The sequence below is a fragment of the Motacilla alba genome, chromosome 4, assembly GCF_015832195.1.
Source record: "Motacilla alba alba isolate MOTALB_02 chromosome 4, Motacilla_alba_V1.0_pri, whole genome shotgun sequence".
NCBI lineage: Eukaryota > Metazoa > Chordata > Aves > Passeriformes > Motacillidae > Motacilla > Motacilla alba.
The window spans coordinates 29,257,013-29,276,916 of NC_052019.1; the positions used below are offsets into that span (position 1 = coordinate 29,257,013).

Here is a 19,904-nt window from a genome sequence, read left to right on the forward strand (position 1 = left end):
CCTGCAGCAAAAGAAGTCCTGTAGAGTTCAGTTCCATAGTATTGTTCCTCTGGACTGCAACTAAAGAAACTAATAACTTTTCAAACAAGATGTCACTAACCAAGTGCATTTTTAGTGATACTCTTCTAGACTGGCTTGGTGAATGACTTGTATGAAATGGTTCTGTATGAAGAATATTGGATAGTTCTTACTTTTAATCTGTCACATCTAACTGTGGCTCCTGTATTGCATATTTGACGTGTTTCTGATCTCTGTTTGTCTGAAAATATAGAGAATATTTTCATAGGAACCAGTGAAATTACCAAAGTGGCAAATATCTTTCCTCTTCCCTCCCCATTCCAAACACTATCTCAACTCTCATTTTCATTTATTAGTAGACTATTGTAAGCTATCAGAATTTATTTTTAAAAAAATTTTCTTCAAAATTATTTTCTTGTGCTTTTTCATGAAAACAGGCATATTTGTCCAAACAGCTATGTGATGACTGGTATAAAGTACTCCTGTAGAGGATGGTGAGTTTGATAAGTATCTTCCTTTGATCTTCATAAAAGAGCAGTGAAATACACAGTATTTTAGCTTGGCTGAAACCTAGCTAATAGAAGTGTGGGTTTCAGTGTTCCATATACTTTCTAAGGATTTGATAACGGGCATTGCTGACAGCACACAGACAGTGAGTTGGCTTAATCACAGCTGTTTGCAAATAGCAGAAAGGCAGCAGAAGAATAGAATGATGTGAATGTTGCTCATAGTGTTCCCTGGAGGGGTGGCTGGAAAGAAACCTGGAACTGTAAGAGAAGAAGCTCTCCTGGTACTTTGATTCCTTCGATGTTGAGGGAAACAGGACTCTGGAAATGCACAGCAAGGCATGTGACATATGTGACTTTGGATTTCATCACCTCACTAGAGGAGACTACAAACTCTGGAAAACATCATCTGAGTTGAAAGGGAAAGTCAGAGCAGTTGGATACACACTTCCAAGTGCTATATGTAGAATCTTCTTTGATAGTAAACACCCCCCTTGAAAACACATCCAAAGGCTGAAGGAAGACCTGAAATGGTGGTATAAAGCAACTTTATTCACAATGCTACTTCTGTCATGTTCTCCTGAACAGCTAGCATGGCTGCTGGCTTGAGTGTGGAATACTTCTGCATTTCTCTTAGCCAGCTTAGAAAGCAGTGTTTCAGGAGCCACAACAAATAAGACTCCCCAAAACTAAACTGGGAAGTAAATCTGTGAATTGGATAGCCTATAGAAATTGTTTCCCTCAATATGAAACTTAGTCAGACAGGGAACTTGCATAAGGCTGAATATTTTACCATGGATTTCTACTCTGGAGGCCCAGGAAGGGAAAGTTTGGATTGCCCCATCAGAAATACTGCAGTCCTTGACATTAGTATTTTTCGTGACTGATACAGTTCTGCTGAAATGTTTTTGGCTTGGTTCAGTATTGCTGATAAATTGGGTAAATCACTGGGCAGAAGAGAAAGATAAGGTTCTGAGAACAGACTCTGAGGTAGGAGACATTACAAGAAATACAGATTTTGCCTGAAGAGGTGAAACTTGGTATTGTAATGGCCTTCAAGTAATGGAGAAGTGGGATATGCTTCAGACCAAGAAGAGAGAAACAATAGAGTTAAAATCCCACTCCCAAGGTTGCAAAATGTAAAACAGTACTGTTCAAACTGATGTTTCAGAATATGGTCCCACAGCAGGCTGCACTGGGAGAAGTGGTTGTTTGTGTGTGTCTTCAGGCTTGTACAGCGTACCAGCTTGCCTTTGGCTGGTGGGAAGAAGGTACTGCCCATATGCCTGCCACAGGCCTTTTGTTATACTGAGGCATACACTGTGTACTAAAAAAAGTATATACTAAGCCCTGTGAAGCAGGTGGACAGTTACCAGTAAGAAATTTATAACTGGAAGGAAGGGGAAGAAATCTGCCTTGTATGGATTTAGATATATGAGCAGTACTTCCTACTTTAATTCCAAGTTCATGTATTAAGACCATCTCAGAATGTGGTGGGGATGAGCTTTCATAATGGTCTTCTCCAGAACCTGTGGAAATAGAAGACTGAAATAAGAAAGTAAATAAACCCCTCATATACAAATGCAGTCTCTGTAGGTTGCTGTCCTTGCCTTTCTAAGCTGCTTTTTCCTACAGTTTGGACGGAAATAAGAGTACACACACTGAAAATAAGGCATGCTGAAATAGAACTTAGGCCGTGTTTTCTTTTAAATAAAGCAGAACTAATAATGTCTGTATTATTTCTGTAGTTAATATGCTTTTTGTATTTCAGATCAAGTAACTTGTAGTCAGAGTTTCATTTGGCCTTCCCATGAGTGAATGCCACATCAGGGTGCAGGGTGTGGTGTCAGCATTCAATTAATTTCACAGAACTTGGAATGGAATAAGACTTAAAGTAACTTTTGTAACTGTTACATTCTAAATATCTCTATTTCCTTAAGATATACCAGTAATGCTTTGTACTGACCAACTGAGTTTTCAAAGTTTGCTTAAAATGGATTTGTCTTTTGCACATGTTCCTACCAGCGATGGAGTCAGACTTTACACATTGTTCTGAGTCATTCATCATCAACACTGCTGCAGTGTTACATTCCATACTTTAATCTTGCCATTCAGATTGTTGTGGCCTTTCTTGAGAATAATCTTGTTTTTACTTGGAGTTAAGGTTGCACCAAAAAGAGTTGAAATATTTAAGTCTTGCCTACAGTAGTTAATCCTTCTCCTTGTGTACCCTGCAGTAGTGCCGCTACAAGAACTTGTGCAGCTCTGTAGTAAATTGTATCAGGAAACCAGTCTGGTTCAAAATTGACTTGGTACCTACCCAGTGTGTCTCTATTCCCCAGTTCAATTCACTTTTTGCACCACAGAAATGTTTATGGTGGTCCAAGGGAAGAATGCAGGAGCAAGCATTCAGTTAGGGTACACCACTTATTTTGGCTTGAGGTTTTAGTTCCAACTGTGCAATAGCTGCTGATGAAGCAATGGCAGCACAGAGCTTAACAGTCTGATAAGCACCTTTGTATTCAGGTGGGTTGCAGACCACCCTGCCAAGTTTTGCACCTGAGCATTCAATATTATCTGTGTGCAGTGGCAGCGTGTACTTCAGGAACTGGTGCAGCTCTACAGGAATGAAGCTGTAGAAGAAAACTTCTGATGCTGTGGATTCACTGACCACACCGCTTAGGTTTTGCTATGTGTGGGACAGTTGGGAGCATATCAGGTTAGTTTTTGTCTGGTGCCACAGGCTGAATTTCCATTACCGCTTGGAGTGTACTTGGTTGCTGTTCTGGAATACATATCCAAATTCCCTTTCATATGAAAGGATGCCTCAGGATTGTTCCATGGAGTGAACCAAGGCATAGTGAATTGTCTGGATGACAGGGAAAATATCTTTGAAAATATGCATCTGAGCAAAAAATGCCAGTGTAAACATACCAAGGGTAACTTGGCTCTGCCTGTAGATGCTGCAGTCAGACAGTTGCTCAGTGGTATCAGTGGGGTTTCTGTTGTAGTACATGACTCTCCCGGTTCTTTCTGATTCCAGTTCAAAACTTATTTTGCTGACAGTTCAGCAGTTGGTCCCACTTTGATCTCCAAGATCTGAGACTGATGCATTCATTCACTCTTTCTGGGTGGTAATGGCACTCTTTGTTGGTGGTAATGGTCAGAAAAAGAGATATTTTCCAGCATGTTTTATCACCCATCTCTATTTACCTTGGCAGTATTCTATGCAAATTGAGCTACGTGTGACAACATGAAATTTAAATAAAATAAAAGGTTTTTGGTTGGATTGTCCTTGGTGTGCACATGTGTTCTCATAAAATTTAGTGCCCAAAGAAGGGAATTTCTTATTCCAGACTGACTATGGATCTTCCACTGATGGAAACATAGAATCATAGAAAACCAGTTTGGAAGGGACATCAAGGATCATCTGGTCCAATCTTTCTCGACAAAAGCACGGTCTAGACAAGACGGCCCAGCACCCCATGCAGCTGAATCTTAAAAGTACCCAATACTTGGGAATCCACCGTTTCCCTGGGGAAGTTATTCAATGCCTGAATGTTCCTGTCAAAAATTTTCCTCCTGTGTCTAACAGAAATCACCCCAGGAACAAATTTTACTGCTTACCCTTGTCTTTGCCATGTGACTCCACGTAGAAAGGCAGTATGCACCTCCAGGAAGCTTTGCCAAAAAGAGGGAAGTGTAAAGACAGTGCTTGAACGTGTTGCATTTGCTGTGTAAAGGAAAATGTTGCATCTGAATAATCTAAAAAGCACCAACGAAAGAAACCTGCATGTGTGTTTGGCAGATGAACTGTACTGACTGTTTCCATTCTTATTCTTGTTTGGTCTTGTTTGACCAGCAGAAGCTACACTGGAACTTCTTGGTATAGAAGCTTATATATATGCTTTTGATATAAATATATGCCTATATAAGCATATATATATATATGCTTTTGATAGTCAAGCATATTAATTGTGCATCTGTAGGAAGACGGATGAACCTGCCAACACATGCACATTTCACCGTTTAACTCTACTTTTCTCATGTTACCCGTTTTTTTTACATTAAAGTTCTATGGCCTTGCCTCTGAGCTGAGTCTTACTGCAGTATGAATAAATGCAGAGATAATTTTTATCTTAGCACAGTTGAAAAGTTTTTTGTTTCACTAACTGGGGTTCAAAGTATATTTATAGAGAGAATTGTGCCATGTGGCTACAATCTGTAGTAAATTCAAGTGCTTTTATGACAAAGCCCTAATTTTGAAGGGATTTCAGTCTTTTTGGTTATGCATAAATTTGAATTTCTGGATCGAGCATAAAGGATTAACTATTTTCCTTTACTTTTTAAAAGAAATGAGCCCTGACTCTTCCTTTTTCCTCCTGTTCTGGAGCTTAAATATCTTGGCAGCAGTGTTTGAAAAAGTTCTAGTTAAACCACTTTTGGAAAATAGTTTGGCTGGCTACAGTGGAGTAAAGCCAAAGTATGTTAGAGGTAAGTTTTAAAACCTAATTGTAAGCTAAAATTACATCTATAGTGGGAGAGAGTGATGTGCAATTAAAAAAAAAAAAGTATTTGGTTCTTCCCTCACCTCCTTTTTTCTTCTTTCTTCAATTAGTCAAGCTGTGCTAGACTGCTAGAAACAGGACTCAAACATCTCATGGATCCTACATTTCTTCTGCCTGAGCCTCAATCAGTGTAGATGGGAAATAACATAGTCAAGTAGGTCTTTGAAAAGTAGCTTATTTTTCATATCATATAATATCATATCATATATCTTATCACATCACATCATATTATATTATCATTAGGTAAAATTTCACATGCCTTAAAAATTAGGTTGTATGGAGTCTATAGTACTGCAGATAACAGACCTTTGCTACATTGTTTCTTGCAAAATAGTTGAAGAAAAGGCCATTTCCATTTCCCTTGATAGTTTCCAGTGTTGCAAAAAGTTTCAAATGCTTTAGTTTATCTGCTGTTGACTTTAGAAGTACAATTTGTAATATGACAGGATGACTGCAGGATATTGCTTGTAAAGTTTGCATAAAATGGACTGTGCATCTTTTTTTCCCACAGTGAAAATGTCTAGACTCTTCAGAACCTTTGTAAAGCTGTTATCCAGACAAATTAGTTCCATGAATTTGAGTCACATCAACCTCAAGAATTATACAAATAAATGGGGTCACCAAGTCATTTTACTGTTAGTAATAATACAAAACCCTCAAAACTCTGCTTAAAATCTGTAAAGCTGACAGAAAATTGCTTATCAGATACAACCCAATCTTTCTTCTTCTTCCTGCTTCTTCCTTTCTTTTTTTTTCTTTTCTTTTTTCTTTTTCTTTTTTTTTTTTCATTTTTTAGAAGATTTTCTGTTAATCTAAGTGTTAAAAATATTTCCTATCAGGGTGGGCGTTCTGTTGCGTGTACTTTTGGCTGTCTCTGGGCATTGCTAAATTGTATTAAGCATAGATGTCATAGGGAATAATTTATGGCTAACATCTGATGGCCAGCCTAAGAGTAGAAGTCCATGTAATACCCAGTTATATTCTTAGAGACATGTTCAATTCATTTTGAGGAAGTAGCGATGTCATAATCTTTTTGGTCAGTATCTTCTTTTTGATCTTTTATACTGTTCCAAAATTCATACCAATGCCAAAAATTACCTCCCCCTAATCCATGACTTCTCACTTGGTTTTGATTGCACTTTTCAAATAGCCTCTGATCCAGCATGTGCTTCTTGCTTGTGCTTTCTTTGTGTGCCATATACTTAGTTTGATAACTTTTGAACAAAGAAATACTCTGAACACAACTTACATTCACTTAGAATCCATCTCCTTGCTTTTACACAAGCTCTAATGCATGTGCTTTGTTTTACTTCCAAGCAGATAAAACTGTTGATGTTATTTTGTTTGGTCTTTTGTCTTTTGTGGAAGGAAGGGGAGAAGAAAAGAAGCAATGTGAATAAATTGAGTTAAGCTAAGTTTAGGAAGAGCCAGACTCATAGTTCTAACAATTTCCCCAGCTGAATGGTGTTTTCATGATTTATGTGTTGTCTTTGAAGAGAACCTGTTAGCAGAACATAACTTTAATCATATGAAGTAGCTTTCTGAGAGGTTTGGTTTTTTCAGGGTTGGCATTATAGAATTAGGAACAAGTAGAATGAAAGGAAACATGAAATTACTTTAATTCTGAAGAAGTCATGGCATGCAATCTCATTGTTTATTCCAGTGTATTTTTATGCTGATAGGCATGAAATGGTGAAGTATCTGCTTTCTCAGATGCATTTTCTGCTCTTTTGGATGATTTATGTCTAGGTCATGACAAAATTTCTAATGTCACACGCTCATACAACTATCATCAGAGAGCAAAGTTATAAATAAAATCTTAAAAGAGTTTTTTTTTCTGAAGGAGTAGCTGTCTTTGTTCTGTTTGATCTCTGGGCTCAGTAGCTCTACTGCCTTTTTCTAGTTTTGTCGTGTTTTGGCCTAATAGCTATCACCAGTTTCATATGAATCATTGCAGTCCAGTGCAGAGTCCACCAATATCTTTCAAGACTAAACCTCTTTTTTTCTGCTCTGGACAGTTCATCCCTTTGCTGTTGGCCTGCCCTGAACACCCTTTCAGAAGTACTCCTGGCCATCACACAGTTGTCTACTATTTGTGGTGGGTTTTTTAATTACCATCAGGAAAAAAACCCAGTCTTTTAAGGCCTCTTTTGAAGATAATTGATCAGTTCTGATGATTTGGAGTTTGTTTTGGTGGGGTTTTTTTGGGGTTTTTTTTGTTGTTTTCTTTTTTTTTTTTTTTTCATTTCTCTTTGCTACTGTTGAGAATTGCAGAGTGAGAGAAATGTGCCCATCTGTACTCTTGTGAAGTCTTAGCTTCCTGCTCAGGACATTACCTAGCTAATAGGTAATTTTACATTTCACATGTAAAATGAGTTGCCTTGAAAATTTCAGAAGAAATATCTGTTTGTGATGCATGGCTAGAAGAACAGCATTTTTCTTTTTCAGACTTGTACTCTCAATTTTCAAAAATTTCTCTCTACGTCAACAAGAGACTGTAGAGTGTCATATCCAGTTAATCTTTAGGGATAACCAGAGTGAGGTCGGACGACTGCTTGTGCTACTGGAGAGTTACACACGAGGAGACAAAACATCTACCATTATTTAGAGGCAAAGTAATTGCAGATGTTTAGTACACAACAGACAGGCTGCTATGCCAGTTTCCTTAAGTATCTGCAGTGCTGAAGCAGAGCATCAGATTTCATTGATTTTTGTCTTCTTTTTTAAAATTTTGTGCATGCAGAGTTTGGAAATAGAGAGGAACTTAGACTACAGAAAATAAATTCCTGCCTAAATCAGAAGAAGATGACAGTTAATCCCAGGTGAGTCACCTGGATTATCTTCAACGTTGATTTTTTACCTTTTGTTCTAGCCAGAAATTCTGCTATGTACATAGTGATAGATTTCTAAAATCGTGTTTGGCTAGCATGAAAAAACATGTCCAATTTGTGCACCACTGAAACTTTGCCAGGAAGCACATAGTTGCTCTTAATCCACAAAATCGCAAGGAGCTTTTTGTCCTTCATATCCTTTTATCTAGACCCAGACTTCCTGCCTCGAATTTCCAAACTTCCATCCTATTTTGTTACTTCAATTAGAGCTTTTTATTTGTCTTTTAAGTATACCAGATTGATAGCATTTAACAAGGACATTTTTTTCAAAATGGTTTATTATCACAGACCAAATAACCTGAAAGAATCATGTTGTTACTAATGGATGATGCCCAGACTAGTAATTCCTGCATTTTTCTTCTTTTTTCCTCCTCTTTACCAAAAAATTGATAGATAATGTTTTAGGTAGTTCAATAACAGATGTTGAACTCTGGATGGTTTGTTTGAGAAAGCTACATAACGTTTGCCAAACTGGGGGTATTTTGGTCTTTTGACTTATTATTTTTAGATTTCAGTGGAAAAATGCTGAAGAGCAGCAGTAGTTTTCCTTCTGTTATCATCAAAGTATTTCTAAATTGTTTTTTTTTCTAAGCATTAGAATTATGTTAGGGGTTCTTTTTGAGCCAAAACAAACAATCCTTACTGTATAACTAGAAGCAATTTAAAACATTTTCAAGAATATTTTCATAGTGGAGCAATTACTGTATCTTAGTATTTTTCTGTCTGATGAATCATGATTGAAGTAGGCAGAAAATAATGAAAATTTGAACCTAGTATGTATGTGAAATGTGGAAAAAAGTCAAAAATACAGGGAAATGAAAGAAAGTAGCTGGAAGTTATGGGAGTCTGATCACAGGGAACATTTCTTAAGCCTCTTCAGCTGCTGGAAATTGAGATGCATGAGATATGCATGTGCATTGCTGGCTAAGTTTCTGGGGACAGAAATAAAGAGTAATAGTTGGACAAATGCATGCCAAAGTGGCATTTTCTGAAGGCCAATAAAGGAATGCATAGGTGAGAAAGGGTCTTAGCCAAGGTATTCTTTCTGATGCATTGATTATTATTGAAACTAGCTAAGAATTTTTTTTAGATAAGGCATGAAGGATTTGACATTGATTATAATAATTTTATGTAACAAAATTCATTTATGAGTATCTGTTGCTGGTGTAGAAAAATTAAAGATCCATGTTTTTATAGTGTTTCCATAAGGAATATGTATTTACTCTTCATGCCAATTTTTTTTTGCACTATGAAAACATGTATAATTTACAGGTGATACTAACCAGTGATCAGGTTCAATAAAAATCAGTAGGTTGCTGAAATATCCTATCTAGTACTAGTAAGGGAACTGGTGGCATTTTAAAATCAGAAGTAAATTCTATGACATCTTCCATTCAGTATTTTACCCCAAAGGGATTGTATTCTAACTTCTCTATGAAGCAAGATACCTGATGTCCAAAGCTTTTTGCAAGCAGCTGCTGAAATGAGGTGTCTGATCTTTCCTGCCTGTAATTTCCTAGACCATTGCATTTCAACTGCTTGTTCTCTGGGTTTGGCCCTTGAGACAGTGACTCTGTCCTGGCCTCCTTTTTCTCCTGGGGCAGGTAAGGAATGGGCTGTGGCCAGACCCCAGACCCCACCTCTGCTTGCACGGGTAGCTGGAAGTCAATTTGCTGTCGTTGCTTCCAGAGCTCATGAGAAGAAAGTGAGCGAGCAGAGCACATTTACTCCAAAATTGCGATCCAGCCAGAATAAAAGTATCCTTTTGTATAGTAGGAACTGGGAAATAATGTCATTTGCACTCATGGATACACACAAAGCCACATATATATATATATATATATATGGCATATATGGAAGGATATCTCCTTGGTGACAGCTACTTTACTTACTGCAGTGTCTGGATTTTTGAGGGCTTGACTTGTGCTTTGGAGTGGGTTTTTTTCAGCAAATATATTTGGCTGTATTAGGATCTAGCATTCTATGGGATTTTCCCATTTTATTCATAGGGTGGCTGAGGATGAGGTTAATTTTTGTATCAATTTAGAAAAAGTGATTGATTCAGGAATAAATAAGGGGAGAAATATCTTGTTTCACTTAAATAAGTGAAAGATAAGAAAAGAAGAGATATATGAACATAGAATTGAAGAGCAAATAGGAGACAAGTTGGTAAATAAATGGGCTTGATGTTCTGTATTGCTTATGTTCAGTACATCTTAGAAGAGGATGTTTGAGGGAATGATCTGTGTGATTTCCCCTGACCTTTTCAGTCTGATGTTGGTCATGCCATTCAGGATCATTGGATGTGGCGAGGGAAGAAAGTTACTGAGAGGAGGAGGTGGTACAGAATGTTAACTGGGATGCTTTGTGTTGGCTGAAGATAGAATAAAAAGTTATGCATTTATGGGACCATCTGTTGCCACAACCAAATAAAATTGGAAAATTGTATTTCACCCAGTCTTCATGTGGGAGAAGTAATGGCTGTCTCAACAACTTCCTGTTTGCTACGTGACACAAATTACCTTGAAAACATAATTGCTAGTATTTAACTGGTGCATCATCAGTTAGTACTGCAAGTATATTACTGCAGGCAACATTCATGTGGTTTGTTCCTCTGAGCTATTGGGTAGCCAACGAAGTAACTTCATAGGTAGAGTAAATGCAATTTAATGTTCAAACGACTTTTGATTTTTATAAGTAGAACTGCCTCATGATAAAACTGTGAAACTGCTAAACTGTTTGCTTTTTCAATACCTCCAGATGATTTATATTGAAGATAAAGTTGCAAGTCAAGAACTATTGTGCTGGCTGGCTGGGAGTACAGAAACACACATGAACACCTGAGTTGGATTTTCTCACAAATGTTTGTGTTACTCTGTATGTTATTTATTCTTTACAGAACACTCATTGATTTATGACCCAGCATTTGTGCATCTTCAATGCTCTGCTGAAATGATTCTCTTGTTATTGCTGAACCTGGATTTATTCCAAGAGGTCTGGTTTCCTCAGGCAGACTTGCCAATGTTTCGGTCTTCAAAGGTTACATAAAATCTGCATAGACCTGAAAGCACGTCTTCAAAACGATTATGCAAGTGTCATGCATAGCTGTGATTTATCAAAATACAATAGATACTTCTTTCTTAATGGAAGTTCACAGAGGGTTTTTGATGTACCCTCAGAAGATGTTGAGGGTATGCTCTGTTATGTTGCATCATGGAGCTCTGCAGCCTGTTCAGGCTTTCTGGAAAGCCTGGTTAGGGTCACTTGCTGTACTTATTGCTAGCCACCCTGGAAATCTGTCAGCAAGATCTCAGTGGGCAACTATGGAGGTCAGTACTGGCTTTTGCTGTGTTTTGAAGTCTTAGTCATGTTCTACTTGTGAGATATTACATGCAGTCAAGCTGTTTATTGAGTTGCTTAAAAAATACTGAGAAATTTGAAAGTCTTTCCAAAAAATTACCCAGTTGAAGGTTGTAATGTTCTTCAAACTCTGTTCCTGAAGCATTAAATGCAGTGGTGCTATTTAAAGCCAAGAATGAAAAGAGAATGCTCTGGCATTAGTTATCTCAGTTGTAAATCATGTTAGATGTTTGGATTTATATGATCTTGATGTGTACAGTACATATTGAGAATGTCTGTCTAGAGCAGCCACATTTAATGTCAAAGGGTGGTGCTCTGTAACAGGGTTGCTCTAGTGACTTTGCAGGGACTTATTGTTCTGGAGATTTCATATTTGAAATTTTGATTTTGCAGGGTGCAGAAAGTACCTGCAAGGAATCCAGGGGTGGTTTTAACTGCAGTAACTTCAGACCACAGAATGCTGTTTAATGCTTTTGGGATTAAGCATTGCATATGCAGCTTATTTATATCGTGTGAACTAACCCTTTCTGTTTATGTTGTTTTGTATTGTTCTGATGTATAAACCTAAAATAAATCACAGCAGTGCACTTAGCAGACATGCTATGTCTGGTGTGTGCAATGTGTGGCAGTGGTTCTGGGCAAATCACAGTTCCATTTTCACACAGAATGGAAGTAAACTCTGATTTAATATTTAAAGTCCAGTACAGATCCAGTGAAGAATCCTAATTTAAATACTTAAAATTTCATTCTTTCATAGTAGTATTTGGTTTCAAAGGAGATTTTTCAAAACTTTTATGCAAGGATCTCTTAAATTCTTACTGCCTTTGGATTAAGAGAAAAGAAATATGGAGTATAAACAATGTGCATCTAATTCTTGGATTTCTATAAGCAAAAGAAAGCAAACTTAAGTTTCAAAAACTCTTGTAATTGGCCGATAATTAAAACATGCTTCATTTTAGATGTTGCATTATGAGAAAGTTGTGATACCTTGATTAGACCTAGATTTTTATTGGGTTTTTGTAAACTGTTTGAGATGGCATCTTTTCCATATGCCTTAAAAACTCATATAGAAACAAATAAGATGCATAATAGGAATTCCCTTCCTTCCCCTGCTTCATGATATTTTTGTAAGTGAGGCTATTTCTGGGATCATCGGTGATTTCTTTTATTCTTAAATTATATATATTCAGCTTTTCTTTCTTCTCCACTAACTCTTGTTCCTTTCTTGGCCCCCACAGAAAATAGGGGGAAAGGCCACTTTTTAATACATATGAAATTGAGTTATTTTAAATGGTTTTCAGTGACTCAGCACAGAATATTAATTGCCCTGCTTTTTAAAACAAAAAGACCCACTGGAGCCCATTAGTGTATGAGGCACTGGTCAGATGGGCTGAGAGGGATGGGACTGGACAACCCCAGCAGAGTAGGAGCCCCTGGAGCTGGTGCTACCTAAGCCATCAAACCAGCCAGCCAAGGTTAGGAAGGGAGGAGAGAGAAATGAGGTGAATCATTAGTTCTTTGCTTGATTTCCACTCTTGTACCATGAAATTAGGCTATTTTTTGGGCTCTTCAACTCCCCTCTGGAAGTGCCCAGGAGCACACAGGAAAGCCACTTAAAAAATACAGACTTTATAGACAGTCTAGAAGTGACCTCAGGATTTTATGCAAGTGAAAGGAATCTCGCTATTTCTACTTTAAAACCAGTGTCTAAGTCTCTTTTAGAGAATCAACAGCTTTTGTGCAAATCAGTAAAATTTTCATCAGGGAAATGTTTGGGACTTAAATTTGATCCTGCAGTCATTTTGTATCTTTCCTAACATCACTGAAAAAAATATTCCAGGAATGTATTTGTAAATACATCTCTATTAATTTTTCAGAGCTTTATTTTTTGATTCTGTCAGGTTTTAAACAGAACAGAATAGAGGGAATTGATCTTATTTAACTTTCTGAGAGGCTTTTGCTTGTGTCTTACACAAGAGGCTGTTACTGAAAACTTAGTAACCGTGGGGTGAAAGGTAAAGCTCTGTTACTGATTAAAAAGGGTAAGTGAAAAAAGCAACCTTCATATCATTTTCCAGAAGGGAAAATGATTGTTAAGTAGGAATAGAGTTAATAGAAATCTTCTGGACAAAATTGTTTGTTATAGGAAAAAAATGTTCATTAAAGATAGTAACTGGAAAGATTTTCTTTTTTGATACAGGGAAAAAGATAATTTTTAACCTTCGCCGTTGAAAGTTTTTAAAGAAAAATAAAAACAATACCAGAAAAAAACACCAAACAAACAAAACAAATTTAAAAAACACTCACGAATATTCCAGCAATAAAAAATCCAAACTGAGAAAAGAGATTGATTGGCTGGGGTGAGCAACAGTAAGCCAGTGGAAGTCCTATATTACAGAAGGATTGGGAAATAAACTTTCAGTTGGTTAATTTGGGTAGTGAAGAAAGCAATAACTAGAACAGGGTGACTTAAAAAGCTATAAATGAAGCACATTCAGAATAACTAAAAAACTGTTATCTCTATACATAATATAAATTTTAATAATTAATAAGCCAGAGCCTTATTATTTGGGTAAAAAAGCTTGGTTTTTTGTCTTTTTTGACATTAAGTACTACTTTTAAATGTCAGTTGAATTTCCATGGGCTGGGATGATTTCTATGGAATGTGCCTAATTACCTACCTAAGTGGCCTTTAGATGTACAATCTCACATTTGGCTCAAACGTGGACTGTTGTCAGGAATTGAATCTTTTTTTTTTAACGTTTGCTTCAGTCCAATATGTTGTAATTTCAAACAAGCTTATAAAAAGAGCAGAGTAAGATGTTACCCAATAGCTTATACCGCAAAAAATCAACCATGCCTCAACAGTTTGTCTTCTGTTAGATCTTTGTCCTTGCTCTTATTGAAAGCCCGTTTGTAACTTCCTGTCTCTGATGTGTAAGTGTACTCATGCTTCAGCTGGCTGGTGGTGCCTTCTCCTGCTCCTTCCCAAGCTGCAGTGTGGAGCTGCATCTGACACACCTTTGCCAGGTGTCCAGGGAGATGCAAACAGAATCATTTCAGTTTTGACAAGACATAGCATCATAGTTTATTTTCAACTACAGTTCAAGTCTTAGTATTAAATTTGATTTTCTTGGTTTTTCTTTGTATGTGTTATAAACTTTTTAATCTAAATTTCCTATCTATATTTATCCTGTATTCAAGGCCAAAAAAGTATGTGTGGATTTTTTTTTTTTTTTAATAGAAAGTATGGCTTTAAATAGTTACTTTCCTTCTCAAAAATCTGATTTTAGACTTAGGGACAGCACTGTGAGTCAACACTACAAAAATTTCCTTTAGGCCCCTGGGAATATTTGGAATTCAGCAAATGGCAGCTAGTAGCTGTTTGGGACATGCTTAATATTAGGTTAAATTACTCATTCCTGGATTAAAAAACTAACTGGAATTTGTGCTAATGTAGCCCTTCTTCCTGCTACATATGAAATGATGCAGGATTTCAGGTTTATTCTTCCTGCCTGGATTAGTCTAGTAGTATGTGGGGTTTTTTATAAATTTCTTTTACAGAATTTCAGGGTTTGAGGTATTTTTCTAAGTACAAACTGAAAAAAATAATCATCAAAGAAAAGTTGAGGGACTAGGTAAGTGATAATTGTATTTTAATCTGTATAATATTTTGTAGGAACTAGTTTCAGTAATCTGCTTAAACCATGAGAAGCAATCTAAAATAAACATATTTTATTTTAATAAATAGGAAGTCCTTTAAAAAGTGTTGAATTGTAATTTATTCTCTTCAGAAATGATCCTGTCATAAGTTTATAGAGACGGCCTAAAGTACTGTTGAGCTTTATGAAGATTCTTTCTCTCTTGAATGTTTATGATCATCTTATGTAGATTAGCACACAGATTATACTGGATTTTTCTCATCAGAACCACGAGTAAAAACCACTAAAATGTAATTACTTTATCTTGAAAAGACTCTTGCTGGCTACTTGATGAATCCTCTTATGAATACCAGTACATCTTCTCATAACCCATCAGAGCTGCACAAAGTGTACAGAACACGTTGTGTTTCTTTTTCCTTGTGCATGACAAAAGTTGAGTTTGTTACAGTTGGTTGCAAAGTGGAGAGATTGCCATGGTTCACTAAGGCCTGGGCCTGCAAGCACTTTTGTTCATGTTTAACTTTGGTGAGTTACATGGGCAAGCACATGGGTATGCGTGTGCACAGTTAGCACTTCTAGTTATGTAAAACTCCACAGTCTGTAGCTGTGAGGCTGTGCCTGTGAGACAAGTCAGAGTCAACAACAGAGCAGCTTTTAATCACTTTGTCACTTGGGCTTCTGAGATCTCTGTTTCAGTTTGTGCAAGACTTTCAAAATTATTTGTTTGGGTTTTTTGTTTGTTTTTTTTTTTTTTGTTTGTTTGTTTTTTTTGTAAAATTAAAACCCTCTGAGCATGAATTTCTGAGTAACTATATAAAAATATGTTCATACTCTCGGGGAAAATCTTAAAAGGAGCCTTCCATAGGAAAATAAAATAAAATAATTTTGTCCTTCAGTTCACTCACTCTAATCTGGCCAACCACTTCCTGGCAAGAAGAGAATTCCTGATCAACTATTTAATGCAAAGAATGTGCTACAAAAGTCCTTGGGGTATGTATATGAAATGATGCAGGATTTCAGGTTTAGAAATGAGCTTGGATGAGGCTGTTTAGATCATCAAAGTGATGTAGTTTCTAAGGAGCCTCTAAAGTCAGAACTTAATGCTGTTGGTCCAAACACAGCTGGATTTATAACTGGAAGGATAACCGGGACCCACAAAGTGGATCTACCACAGCTCTTTCGTGGAGAGAAACAGCAATCTCCTCTGATAGAGAAGCTGGGTATACTATACCAGGAAGCTGCCTCCAGACAGCACTCTATCTGCTCAGTCTTGTCCAAAGAGCAGCATGTCTGATGAGCATCCTTCACTGATCCCCCACTAGACCCGGTGCTTTATCATCATCTCTCTCATGCTGCTTTGTCACACACCCTCAGCTACACAGATACACCTCTCAGCTGAATCTACAAAAATGACCTTTGCTGGGTGGCAACATGGTAGCTGCAATCATGTATTACTGAAAACACACCCAAAACTATGTCTGAGTGTCTGTCCATGGCAGACAAATACTTTGATCCAAACACTGTGTAATGGGGATGTACTGATCTACCCCACAGTGCACTAGGTCGAGGGGAGACAGATGTAAGCCACTTTATTTCACCAGCCAGCGTAGTCCCTGCCTCTTGACTGGGAGCCAGGAGGAATCTAGGTTTGACTTAGCAGTGTAGCTTCTGTGTGCTGCTGTTCTTAGGATTAAGTTTTAGAAAGTCAGATAAACCAAAGCAGCCCAGTCTGTCATTGTAATGATCCATAAGCGTACTGGTGCTACCTGGGATGAATTGTTATCACAGATGGGAGATAAGCAACGAGACAAGAGGCAAAGGGCAGAAAACGATGCGCAGGAAGTTCTAGCTAAATATGGGGAAGAAGTTCTTTACTGTGCAGGTGACCAGAGCACTGTCGGAGATTGCTCAGAGAGATTCAGAGTCTTCTTCACTGGAGACATTCAAGAACCATCTGAGTAATTCTTGAGTCACTCATGGACTTGTTAGAGAGTGCTAGTTTGATTAAAAAAATGCCTAGATATTTTCACAGGTCAGAGTGATGTTACTTGAAAGTGATTGTCATGCATTTCTGCACAAGGAACCTAACCTGTAGCATAACTTCTTGCTTCTATCTTCTGACTGTGTATTAACTGTGAAAGAGATAAAGTTCGTCTTCAACAAGGATGAGGTCAACATGAGGAGAAGCATTAGCATTGTCATCAGCAGACCTTCAGCAAAAAAGACCTTTTCTCTTAATATGTTTTTGCCTGTCAGAAGATAATTGGCTTGGGTAATGTAAGCTGGACTCCTGATCTTGAAACACAGCCCATCCTTATGAAGCATACTTTCTTGGATGCATTTCTTCTTGGATCTTGGAGAGCTGAGGAAAGCTTGTATTTTTCCCTTGTGTGTGGCTGCAGGAAGTAGGGCTATTCATGAAGCAAAAAGTGCTCTGCTCTGGAGCACTGGCAGACTTTACACGAAGGGAAAAGTAAAAGCTGAGAGAAAGTTGCAGTGGGCTGCTACACAATGTGTTTTTCTACATATTTTCCTAGGAAAGACCTTTTAATGATGAGAAGCATAGCACTTTTCTCTGCAAGGTTTATGTTATGTTAGCTGAGCAAAAATAAAGTGATTGAAACACGAGTGTTTAGAAGGAAACAATATGCTGTGAACAATACTGGCTGGAAATACTATTACATGTTTGGAGTGGGGTTGTCTGTCATTGGAAGTAATAAAAATAGAGCTGTAAATTATACATTGGGGTTTGGTTTATTCTGGAAGCTGATTTTTAAGAAATTCAGGTTTATTTATTGGTTGTGTCACAGGAATGTTTGGCTTGTTCTAAGTCCAGTCTTCAGCATTTTTCATTTCAAGCCATATAAAGGAGAAGATCATCTGTGGTACATCTACCCCAGTTCAGAATGGGCTCTAACCCATCTCTGTAAATAATCTGCCTTCTGTGTTGCTTCTAGCTACAGCAATACTTCCAAAATTATGTATATTCTTCTAAAATTTACTCAGGTCTCAAAACATCACAAAGCATCCTTCAATATGCTTGAAAACCAGTTTGCTTTTCACAAGGGCAATGGAAGGGTATCACAGTGGGATTTCCCCATGCATTTCCTTCAGGATGTGTGACTAGTTTCCCTGACATAGGCATTTTAAATCCGGGAAATGGCATTCTAGTTGGGGTTTGTGTCATGAAGACATGAAGAGTGGATAGGATTTATCTGAACACCAGTGAGATTGCCTCCTTCCCTCCCTGCCTCTTGGCTGGGCAAATAGCTAGCCAGCTAGCAGCCCTCCAATCACCTGGGCTGCCAAGCCTCCACCCCTCAACACTGAGGGCTCCCACACCATCTGCAGCTGGCTTTTAAAGCAAGTCTTTTAATAAAATCACTTTAAGTCATTACTCTTCTATTTATGACAGCAGGAGTTCGGGACTGCCTAAGAGAAGCAGAAATTTGCCCAGCAGAAGTTGCTCTGAATCAGGTTAGTAATGAAGTTTACTGCTGAAAGAAGTAACCTGAAAGCAGCCTAGGTTATCTTAGGGAACCTTGCCTTTAACATATGTGCTGTTTGAGTAGCAAGAGCTGTGGTATGCAGTTTATTTACATTACAGCATTATTCTGTCTTTGGTAAAGATTCTGTGTTAATATATAGAAGATGCAGTTATATTTTCCTTCCCAGTCTGCCTAGAAAGTGTTTCTGCCTTTTGAATGACAAAACTTGCTTTGCTTTTCCCATTTATGCATCTTATACTTCTGTTACAGGTGCTGCTTTCCAATTTTATGGTTTATTATTGAAGTATGATGCTTTAAATATTTCAAGTCTATAGGAGTTTTGTGAACGTTTTGGGCACCACATGAATTTTTAGGACACTTGCAGTAAAATAATGTATTGCCTGTGCATGTGTGTGCAAACACGCAATCCATGGATCCTAGTTTTGCTTCATCTCTGTATTCTTTTACTTGCATTATTTCACAAGACCTTACTTTCCCATATTATTGCACAAGATCTAATAAATGTAATACTGCAATTTTGAATAATGCTACATGTACTTAATGGGGAAAAATGCATAAACTTTTACAGGTTTTTCAGGAAAAATGAGGCTGAAAAAAATATGCTAAATTATTCTGTATTAACCAGTATTTATTTATATTTTCCCGTTTTCTATATGTTACAAACTTATTGGAGTATTTTATCCTTAATTGGTATGCTGTTTGACATGTTTAACTACTGCATCTAAAATTAATAGTATATTATATAATACTAGCTCAACGGAATAGTTTTGAGGAAAATATCTTTATTTTATTTTGGCTTCAAAAATCATTAAACATAAATCTCAACAGTACTAAAACCTTCAGAGGTTTCATATTGCTTTATAACATTTGCTTTCCATATGAGATTTTTATGGTTTTTTATTACAATTTTTAATTGAAAATTTTGTGGGAAAAGTTGAATGGCAACAGCAGAAAAACTTTGGATTTTCCCATGTGTAGCTTGGGTTTAATGTGTACTAACTTAAACCATGTATGAGACAATCAAATTAAAATTTTATTTTAATGGAAATAAAATTATTGGCACATAACATGTAAGTTACTTTTCTTTGCTCCAATATCCACATATTTTTTTTAATTTTGTGGGGGATAGGAGGTTAGATTAGATTATTTTTACATGAAAAATACTTTGCAGAAACGGTAGATTTTGTAGGACTTTGAAGGTAAATTTTTTGACACCAAACATTTCCTGACAGCAGAAGGCTAACAACAGATGATGATTAAATGTTCCTGATCATCCACCTGAACAAAGAGGTGGTATGAATTGTAAGGCTGAGCTCATCTTCTTGGACTGGCATTCAGATGTGTAGTGGACACGCTGTAAATGATCTGGTTTACAATTGGCCAGGAGTGG

The 19,904-nt window shown here is 37.2% G+C and overlaps 1 protein-coding gene across 11 annotated transcripts in view; it reads left to right on the top strand.

Annotated features, from left to right (window-relative positions):
• SLC7A2 (solute carrier family 7 member 2) overlaps positions 1 to 19,904 on the top strand; it is a 53,919-nt gene that overhangs the window by 9,509 nt on the left and 24,506 nt on the right. For 3 of the 11 annotated variants that reach the window (XM_038135515.1, XM_038135507.1, XM_038135510.1), the window contains exon 2: positions 18,424 to 18,482. The exons of 3 other annotated variants lie outside the window; for them this stretch is intronic. Coding sequence is in view for 1 of the 8 variants with exons in the window: in XM_038135504.1 (XP_037991432.1) it covers positions 18,414 to 18,482 (69 nt within the window). In the remaining 7 variants the exon portion in view is untranslated. Of the gene's footprint in view, positions 1 to 18,179; positions 18,483 to 19,904 lie in introns of those variants that run through there. 5 more of the 11 variants (XM_038135505.1, XM_038135506.1, XM_038135511.1 and 2 more) reach the window with 3 other exon arrangements.